The 10,686-nt window shown below is 38.2% G+C and overlaps 1 protein-coding gene across 1 annotated transcript; it reads left to right on the forward strand.

The window, feature by feature from the left end:
- The first annotated feature begins 3,802 nt into the window (after positions 1-3,802).
- Positions 3,803-5,701, forward strand: LOC146164640 (beta-1,4-glucuronyltransferase 1-like). The gene has a single exon (XM_083381703.1). It carries the CDS (start codon positions 3,829-3,831, stop codon positions 5,158-5,160), a length of 1,332 nt encoding a protein of 443 aa, XP_083237829.1. The 5' UTR covers positions 3,803-3,828; the 3' UTR covers positions 5,161-5,701.
- The last annotated feature ends 4,985 nt before the right edge of the window (positions 5,702-10,686 follow it).

The raw sequence follows: 10,686 nt of genomic DNA on the forward strand, positions 1-10,686 counted from the left end.
TTCAAAGAAATATGAGTGATCAACGAACAGTAAGCATACTGCAATTGTTTGGGTATGATTACATTTTACCATTAAATAAACCGGTGTCATATCCTTCACCAAATTCGGATCCAGGGTGTGGCAAGAACGCCTAAGTTTTTACATGTGTTGGACCGGTTTCAGAAAAGCTGCAGTGCGTCCTATATGGAATCTTCTAAAATGGATGTTTGACAAACTTATAAGTTATATTTGCGTTTCGTTTTTCGTCTTTTTGATATGAACATTACATAAACAGTATGATTCTATATAAATTACAATTAAATAAATAAAAAAATAAATAAATAAACTATAAAATATATCACGCTGCTGAAAAGTATTGTTTTAGAGCAGGGATGTCCAACCTGCGGCCCGCCTGATGTTTACGTGCGGCCCACCGCTTATTCTCAATTTCAGTAGCCTTTATTTAAAACAATTGTTTATACTATTATGAAAATGTGCAAAACGCGCAGTATTTGATGTAGACCTAATTTAAGAATTTCTGAGACTATAATCGAGTCTACAACATCCATAGAACACTTGAGTAGGCTACGTATCATTGTTAAGGAAGATGTGTGTGTGTTTTTTAATGCGTGTTTTTGCGGACCGTTTTAAGGAAATAAATGGTGTCATACCACGGCATGTAAACTCAATTTTTCGCGTTTCGCGCGATTAGAACTTCGCTTTCCCGGGGTTAATTCTTGCGTATTTGCGCACAAGTTCTATCTGGAAGAGCGGTTGTTTATAAGTAAAGTTGTTTTATTACGTCACGATATGACGTCACCTATTTAATTTAATGGGATTTGCGGCCCATCAAAATTTTTGAAGTGGCAATGCGGCCCATTCTGCTAAAAGGTTGGACATCCCTGTTTCAGAGGGTTTCGTTTTGACTTTAGGCTACCGCTCTGACCCTTTCTAAGATGCAATTTTACCCAAATTTATCTGGTTGATACATTTTTGCGCGAAACGATAACGTCTTTGTAATTTAGCGATTGCGTAGTATGCAACATCACACTTGAAAATTTACCAAGATACATACGGTTTCCGCGAACATTCCAAGCTTATAAAAAGCAGTCGTTTAAATTGAAAGTTTTGTTTCCCAGTCACAATAACACTCCATTTCATTTGCGAACAAGTCCGACTATAGCAGCAACTTTCTGGAGCTTATAAGTCTTTGACGATGCTTTGTGACGTCATTTTTTTAACATTTTATGCCCTGGTTAAACAAAAATCGTTGATCCGCTCCTGTAACCTTATGTTTGTGGCCCGCAAAAATATGCATGAAATATTGTGGCCCGCGATGTTGTCAACCTTGGACCACCCTGGTCTAAAAGACTTCAAGTAAAGTCATTTTAAAACACTGTCAAGTCTGACTTAAGTCGTTGCAACACTGGATTTTGTAATGTAAGAATAATAGCTTTACATGACACTATACGATAAAACGTGAATAATCTGTGTTGTGCTAACCCCGATTAATTAAGTCTACGTTTCTACCCATACCTGCATCCACAATTTCCGTGAGCATTGACATTCCCAGGTCAGCGTCGGACAGCAAGTGACAATGTACCAGCACAATGCCGCTGTAACTGTCTGTTCGAAATCGTATCTAGAATTTCAGAAATAATTCGTCAATGTGTGCTAGACGTATCTCTATCGTAAGTTTGTTAGCATATTTCCGGTGTTATGAGTTCAGGAAACTTAACTCAAACGTAATACAAATACAGCTTCTGTAAATTTTATTTCATGTCTTTGCCACATAATCTTATTGTAAAATCAGCGGCTATAAGGCTGCGAATTTTTAATTTAATTTTAGCTCTAATATACTTCAGTAAATTTTAGGCTTATTTTGAAACTAGATCATACGTTGCGACGGTGGCGACAGTACCACGAGGTGATATGCGACAGAAAAGGGAGTGAACCACTGCTATCAATAAAATATTTAAATTTTTATCATAAAACTGTAAAAACCTCTTTTAATTAGTTTTATCTGTAAAGTGTTCCGAAATATTACCGTGATATTGCTAAGCGGAGGAACAAGAAGGGTGTCTCTCCACTCGCCAATCTGAGCGTAGCCCAAAGAACCATTTTGGTTGAGGCGGTTCTCATGCCCAATAAATCCCAATGCATCCACTGGTGGACTAATTGCAACATTTTCTAAAAACAAATTGTTATTTAGCTTGATAATGAATTGCAAAGCCAAAAAGGTCGAGTAGATCGACAAAATCAAGATGATGTTGATCTACTCGACTTTTTGGCTATAGGCCTATAATTACATGACAGATCAATGCATATAGTGTACCCAGATTGTTATTTTTGTGGTAAAAATCATTTTCCAAAAGAATTTATTTAAACGTTTGGATAAATACAACTCGAATGGGTGTTTTAAATACAATTTTCAGTGAAACAACGTACGATTGTAGTTCGGGTGTTGAAATGTACACGTTTCATCTTTTTGATTGAACAGTTTCCAGTTACCATCACCGTCATCAACACCGTATGGACCGGTGTATTCGTTATAGCCGATTACCTTTAAGGCAGTATAATTAAAAAGTATAAAACATGATTGGTTCGAAAAACTGTCCTCGAAATCTATATATCCCACAGACAACAAAATCTAGCAACGATTTTTGTTTTAATTTATAAATTTTCAGGAAGTTAAATGAAAATCAGGTAAAATTTAAAACTTATTAAAAATCAATCTACAAGAAAAAAAATTGCCGTTAAAACAGGAATTTCAAACCAAACATCGATTTGTATGTATAAAAACATGAAAAACTGGAGCGTAAGAAGTTTAAAAGATATATCTAAATTCATTCCATTCTAATAACTTTTTGTGACAAATCCTTCACTGCGTAAAAATCGTGTGTATTTAATGCATCAAACTCACTTTGGATTTCACATCCGCGAAGCTAGGATACGATGCTGCCCAAGGGGCGGTTTCTAACGTTAAAAATAACAAAACACTTGATGAAAATAGAACTACGGTTTTTACCACGTACCTGGAAAGCATTCACGTGAATATGGATAGGATGAGATGTGAGGTATTCTGTGTTGGTGAGATACCACTCTTGATAAGTTCCAAGCTTGGCCTTGTACCTAAAATCACAGTTATATGTTTTTTACCTTATACTGAACTTAACAGATATATCAAAGCCTAAATCGAAATTGGTTTTATATCTCCTTTAGAGTTAAGTAAAAGTAGGGCGATTATATTTTGACCTAAAAAATGAGAAATTTTGACTTGAAAATTTAAAATTTTGACAAATTTTGACCTAAAAATATATTTTGACCTATTAGAATTACATTGAACTAAACATCATATTTTGTTTGAGTACACTGTGTTAGTGTTTTGGCTTCGCCAACCACACGTTTTAAATGTTTTAAACTATACCAATCGACCACAAATAAGTTATTTTTTTGAATTTCTGCAAAAAATGTTGATATTTTTGTCATTTAAAAAAGACAAACAATCAAGATGCTGGTTATTTTAGGAAAATGTTGTGTAAACAATTGAAATACTAATTTTGTAAACGATTTATGGGCATTTTTATCGACAAGTAAAAAAATAATTTCCCTAGTAATAAGGTATCTAATTCCAACTTATTATAAAGGAATTTAAACATGTCTCAAATTGTCCGTTTCTCTACAGATTTGCCGCTATAGTTGAAGTGAAACAATTAAAGAACTAATTTATTTTACTTTGCCCCGGGGCAATTTGCGTTTTAAACGTCTCATTCGTCAGTTACAATCTGATTCGTTTCAGGAACCAACATCAGTCAGAACGCTACTGCCAACTTGTGAGCTTCAGTTTGTATGCATTGTCGCCGGACTAGTTTCAAGTTTAGATATATTCGTATTCTACGAAAAATATTTCTCTTGATTTTGGGAATTGCTTACGTCACCTTTGCCTTGTTAGAAATCAAGCTTCAGGGTGAATTGGAAAATGTGAAAGGAGACTTCTTTAAAAAGCAGTTTGCTCAGGCTGAAACTTGGAAAGAATATAAAGTGATCTGGGATGTGTTGCAAACTTTCGATAACAACAGTCGAAACACACATCGTGATGACATCACTCTAGTGACGCAGTGTTCCGTCAATAACTTGCACCACGTTCTCGAAACCGAAAAGCGATGGAGTGGTCCAATATCTGTAGCTGTGTTTGCGCCTGGCAGTCACGCACTGCAAGCCTATCTCGCCGTGAAATTTATGTCAGCTTGCAACCTGGCAAGAAACGTAAGGTTTCACATATCATATCCTGCAGATAGGCCTCCAATATGGGACGCCCATATACATAGAAAATGGTACAGGTTTGCGACAGAAAACCAGCATTGTAGTCAGTTAGCGTTTGCCATGCAGCAATTTGAGGCAACAAACTACGCCCTGGGCGATATTGAATATCCGCAGAACACTCTCCGAAATATGGCCAGACGGGCCACGTCATCGAACTACGTCATGGTGCTTGATGTTGACGTAATGCCTGCTGTTGGAATTCGTGAACGGTTCCTCAAGTTTACTGAAAGTTTGGAGTATCAAGAAGTTCGCCGGCCGGCCGTATACGTGGTTCCTGCGTTTGAACTGCGCACCAAAACCGCAATGCCTCTGAACAGGCATCGACTTGTTGACGCATTTAAGCAAGGCTCGGTACGACAATTCCACGGTGAAACTTGCCCGAAATGTCATCAACCGTCGAAATACGATGACTGGTTCGCACTTTCTCTAAGCGAAACAGGACCGATCGGGTTTGAACTGGAATACGCGCCTTCCTGGGAACCTTACTACATTGGACCAGTCGACTTGCCGGAATACGACGAGCGCTTCAAGCAATACGGTTTCGATCGCATTAGTCACACGTGTGAGCTGCACTTGGCCGGCCACCATTTCTACCTGCTGGCAAATGACTTCGTGGTTCACAAAGGTTTTAAGGCTCCTGGAAGATTTCACCAACGGAAGGAGGCGGAAAACAGAAGAAACTGGCAAATGTTTGAAAACGTTTTCGTCGTGGAAATGGGCCAGAAATACGGCAACACTGGTCGCACTTGCCTCGGAACCGCCAAGAGACAAGGAAAATCGAAAGTCAGCGTCAAACAGCATCTACAGAGAGGTTCGAAAGACGGAAAGTTGCCAGCCGGGGCTAATGAAGAATTGTAGAGTGAATAAACTATTTTGACTGAGCCTATTTATTTCGCTTGCTCATATTGCTATCAGGTGCCCATTTTTTTGTTTTCAAATGTCTTCCAAACGTAGATCACAGTACACTTTACATGCAGTAGTAAACTGAATACGCAAACCTTATTGTACTGTATACCATACAGTGTAGCCTATAGTATACATGCCCATGCAACTCAAATTGACAAAAAGGCCGCAACAAAATCACGTTTTGCGGGACATGTTTTTAGGACTGAAGTATATAGCCAGTGTGAAGTGTAGACAATGTTAGTTGAATAAATATATCTTTATGAAGGAACGTACAGCCAATATTTTGATGTTTTAATAGTGCAATAATCATGTTAAATCGCACATACATAAAGTTGAAATAAATAAAACAATATTTCTCTTAAATCGATGCGCGAACTATGTTAAAATCGGTACGCGAACAATACGAGTACAGCCCTGCGGTTGCTATAAAGATATAGCTTTGAAGTTACTCGCCTTATGCTGTTTGAATAATCCACCCTGTTCAGCGAGTCGGTTGGCGTCACTTCGACCGCGAACTTGTTGCCGCAAAACTCCGCGTCGTCGACCTTCCGCAAATCGTCTTCGAACGACGGGCGAGGCGGTAAGCTTTCGGGGACGAAAGGAACGGACGCGGCTGCGGTTCCGCTAACTTCCAGGCTTAACAGGGACCCACTGTAACTCGGGTGTTCCCCGAGCGACGATTTGTCAGATTCGTAGAATTGCGAAACAATCTGCATACAAATTGGTTAAGTTAAAATGGTTTAATCATTGATGCTAAAAACCCGTTAGTTAAAATTAGTCAAATTTAGCTTAACATTCTCGCCCAGTGTTAACAGTGAATGCTACTTCCGTTTCCATACCAGAAAAGGCGTAAGTGATCATTGCGTTATAATATAATGGTGAAGCGGTTTTCACTTTACCAAATAAAATATTTCTTCGCCTGTGATGTGCTTACAAAGAGGTATTTAATAAAAATGTAAATATCGTCACGTTTGTTTGAAAAAACTACAATTTACAAAATTGTGCAAAATTTTCGAAGGGTGCTGTTTTTAAATGAATGAATTGCTGCAGATTTGTTGCCACGTCTACCAAATGTTAGAAAATGTATTTAGGCCTGTACATATCTAATCTGGTGAAATGGTGTAACTACAATTGGAAGATCCAAAAAGGTCTATTTACCAAACAAGGCAAAATATAACTGATCAGTTGTTTTTAATTGTATGGCCAAGCAGTTCAAAAAGCTACTCAAGAGTTTCGAACTGACATGTTGGTTTCGAAAGTATTCTACTTTGTGAGAACTCTATTAATTTGAATCTCGAAAAGACTGCTTTAAGTCTTTGTAAAACACCTGTAGCTGTGACATAATTATGTCGTTCCATATGTATACATTGAAATATATATTAACTCCATCCCTTTTGTTGACTCTGTTTAACACAGGACCTTGACCTCGTGAGTCATACAAGCGTCAACATTGCTTATAGGTAAACAGACTTTCAAATCATGTTGAATTCAATCAAGTTGTGCGTCAAATCACGATAACGCAATCGAAAGTCAACATGTCCAATGTCCATGTTTATACGAGTGCCGGGAAATCCGACAAACTATAGTGCTTGTCTCACAGAATAACACATGCTCTCACTTCCATTTAGTACATTTGTTGGGCGAGGGAAGCATATGTTTTCCAATCATGACATCAAAAATTACACGCAATTGAAACTGAATTGCACAATTTAGGTGATGTTCGTTTATATGTAGGCTATAGTTGAAGTTGAGAAAATGTTCATTTTGGGAAAGGCCATTACCAACTTACGAATGCACTCTGTAATTCTCAAAGAGTAAAAAAACACGAATTTTGGGGTTTTTCTCTTTGGCTGCATTAATAAAACACCACCCTCACTTATTTTTGGAAGACATTATACTCATGGCGCTATAACCACACTGAATAACAGGTCAGTGTATTCAATTAATAAAACAACATTCCGACTGCTATATGGTCCTATATAGCTTCATACCAGTAATTTTCAATTTTTTTTTTTAGTTCACTATTACCCTAACTGCATAAATACCGTAAGGTTATCAGTTGTTTCATGGATGGTGTGTATTCAAGTCTCATATGCTTGCCAGCATGCCAATTTGTAATATACAGTAGTACAATTATATTACAAAAAGTGCGCACAGTTTGAGAAACCATTGCTTTTTAACAAAGCTAAACGTTTTTGACAATTGTTTTGCATTTTTATAGATAAAGTTGGCATTAAATTATTTCAAGTTTGAGTATTATTTAGTATCCTCACCTTTTCTCTGATCTGTTTATGCTTACTGTGACTATTGGCGTAGCAAAATGGCGTAACAATCTAAAGTAATAGCATTTTAGCAACAGGTTACCTCGTAAGAGCCTGGTTTTGAACAGTGCAACAGCCAGTCCACCCTGGCAGCAGCCACGAGAAAACTCCTTCCCCCGTTTGACAACAGACGTGGTTTATCCAGGTAATGACCGTCCAGCGCTATCTCGTACACGGAGCATGGCGTTTCGTCTGCTTGTGTCTGGGCGTTCACCACTTTCAGTGCAACAGCGTACACTCCGCCCGCGTTCAGTAATCTGGAGTTTGGTCGAGCATAATACGGCACGGCAATTAAAATGGGAAAATGACAATCCAGTTCATTTTTCGTTAGTGCTATATAAACTCTGCAACTGATATTTAAAGCACTTATCAACAAAAATCAATAAATGTCAAAATTTAAAATGTATCGCTTTTAAACTATATTTCCTAAACGCGTTCATATATTTTGCCTAAATAATAAAAAAAAAACATTTTTATGCTAAGAACCATAGACCGTGATTCCACATGGTACAATCTAGGGATGTCCAAAACAATCTGATATCGGTACCCAATATAGGCAAAATTTACTAACGATACGGTAAATGGCGACAATATTATGGCCATTAATTGGTACACCTACAAATCTGTAGGTTTTTATTTTGAGTTTTCCCAAAAATGTGAATTAAAACACCATTTACCTAAACCTAAACGTTGTTCCTGTCGCCAAAGTTAGGACCGGTTTTAGTTGGCCGTTGACCAGCATGTGTTGTACGTCGTTGGCGGGGTCCTCCAGCCATTCCTCCAGTGTTTGTGTATCATTGTCCAGCATTATGTTGTTCAGCCTAGGAAACATAGCCTACAGTACATTTGCTGGCCAATTTAACACAGTTGAGTGTATTGTATCGTCTTAAATATAAATACTGTTTAGTATCGCTACTTATGAATGACCGATTGATCGAATAGAGCAGGGGTCGGCAACCTACGGCCCGCGGGCCAGATCCGGCCCGCCGATGAAATTGATCCGGCCTACCGCCTCTTTGATAAATTAGAAACGAGTCTATTTCACATACTTTTTGACTATTTTAACTACGTAAGAGCGAAAAATTTTCGCGCTTCGTGCGAATGACTATTCTACGTCCGGTTTGTTTACGTTTTGATGCTGTCTTTTGAACTAGATTAGCTCTTTATTACCGTTGCGCCGTGGAAGGTTGCCAAGTGCGTCGCGGAAAAACGAAAAAACGTACTTATTCTAAAATATTGGACATATATTTTTTAACATTTTATTTATTTTTCATTTTCGGCAATGTATGAAAACTTGCAAGAAATTTAAAAGAAATGCCCGTATACAACAAAAAAAATCGCGCTCGCTTCGCTCGCCAGGTCTACTTTGACCCAAAAGGTTAACAAACACTGAGCTATAGATCAAGTGTTATCGCGTTCCATTAAAGTAGTTTTATTACACTTTTCATTCGTTGCACGGATGACGACGTGTGAACTCGAATTTTAAACCAAACAAACGCTGTTTACGCGCTTTGCGTCAACACTTTACTGCCTCCTTAGATGTAACTAAACACGTTTTTAAGTGCAAAAACGATCCGAGGCCTGCATGATTCACATTTCTAACATGTTAATAACACAATTATTAGTTAACATTTTGTGCGGCCCGCACAGACCTTTTTAAGTTTGGTTTTGGCCCGCGACTAGAAAAAGGTTGCCGACCCTGGAATAGAGTAAGATATCCAGCGAAGTATTGTTCGCTAAATAATGAGTTGATTAAATACCTTGATAAAAAATAAAAAGACTTCAGTAGCGCTCTTCTACTTTTTATTATTCTCAAAATGGGAGAAAGGGTCGTTTTTATATTTTACACGCAAAACATTAGTGTTTAACTGAAAGACTATCTTTCGTTGAGATTCAAGCTAACGACCTGAATCCCTTCAGGACTATTTATATATATATCTACTAAGCTGCGCAACCTAAACAATATTGTTTTGTTATGTTTACGTTAAACAGAATATTTTATCGTTTGTTGTGTGTTGTTTTCGACTTATTTTTTTACTATTGCGTTCTCACTCACTTAACTTTTCTTGCCTTTTCACTTCTATACGTTTCACCTAGTTATTTCTTATCTAACCACGTTCTAATCACGTTTGCTGCTGACACGTTTTTATCTCTTCGTTACTGTAGCCCTAGCAGCTTTTTCTCATGGCCTGCAGTTTTGGGAAGGTTTTATAATAGTCGAAAGTCAGTGGTGACAAGGCGGGGATTACGACCAGTTTACAACGTCTGCGTTTTTGCCCGATTTTTGTGCCTTACATTACGCCCTTTTATCGTTTAATGTTTTAGATGTAAGTTCGTCTGTAGCTCCCTATATTACATACAACACTGATACATCTCGTGTAGTGCTCAGGCATCCGACAGGCTGTGAAGTTGGGATCCGATATTTTTATACTGATTTACATTTCTCAAACATACCTTGAAATGAAGCGCAAATAAGCCATACCTGAAAGCTTCATTGTCGTGTATATCTTGTTGTGCCACCGAGTAGCTGCCATCGTCGGCGGTAGAGTACTGAAAGAGCTGCAAGACGACGGGAATGTCGTTTTCACATTGATTGGGGCAAGAGGCGGCGTCCAACTCCGCGGACATGGAGGAGGGCGAGTCTTCCACAATCAACATCCCAGCCATTCCTCCTAAGTTCTACAGCCAAAGCACCAAGATTGACAAAGAAGACTTTGCGGAATATGGATGTCCGATAATATCGGATCGCAGCCGATACCCGGTGGCAAAAGAAGGTATTGGTACTTCGCAAGGCAGGGTAATATCGGTAGCGATCCGACATTAAATTAATCGGGGGATTGAGGCAGTTGAAAGGTGCAACCACAAGACTTCTACCTTGAAAGTCTTTATCAGAAAAGCTTCTCTTATTAGATTTTTGAATTAACAAACAAAAAGTAACTGATTCTGACGTTAACAATTTATATAAGAGTATAGTAATGGCGTCATTTCGTTTCGGATTGGACAGCGGTATTTTTGTCCAAAATATATGGCATCAGTATCGGAATAAACTGACAAGCATCGTACATCGCTATAGCGGACACCATTCTTACTCGTTACACAGTCATGATATTTAATATAAAAGGGCAGGCTTTGAGATTTCTTCCGCTTCGCTGTGAAT

This window comes from Ascidiella aspersa, chromosome 2, assembly GCF_963924565.1.
Source record: "Ascidiella aspersa chromosome 2, kaAscAspe10.2, whole genome shotgun sequence".
NCBI classification, from domain to species: Eukaryota; Metazoa; Chordata; class Ascidiacea; order Phlebobranchia; family Ascidiidae; genus Ascidiella; species Ascidiella aspersa.

Excerpts from the sequence above, each read along its gene's own strand:
- LOC146164640 (XM_083381703.1), top strand. The coding sequence starts at position 3,829 with ATGCATTGTCGCCGGACTAGTTTCAAGTTTAGATATATTCGTATTCTA.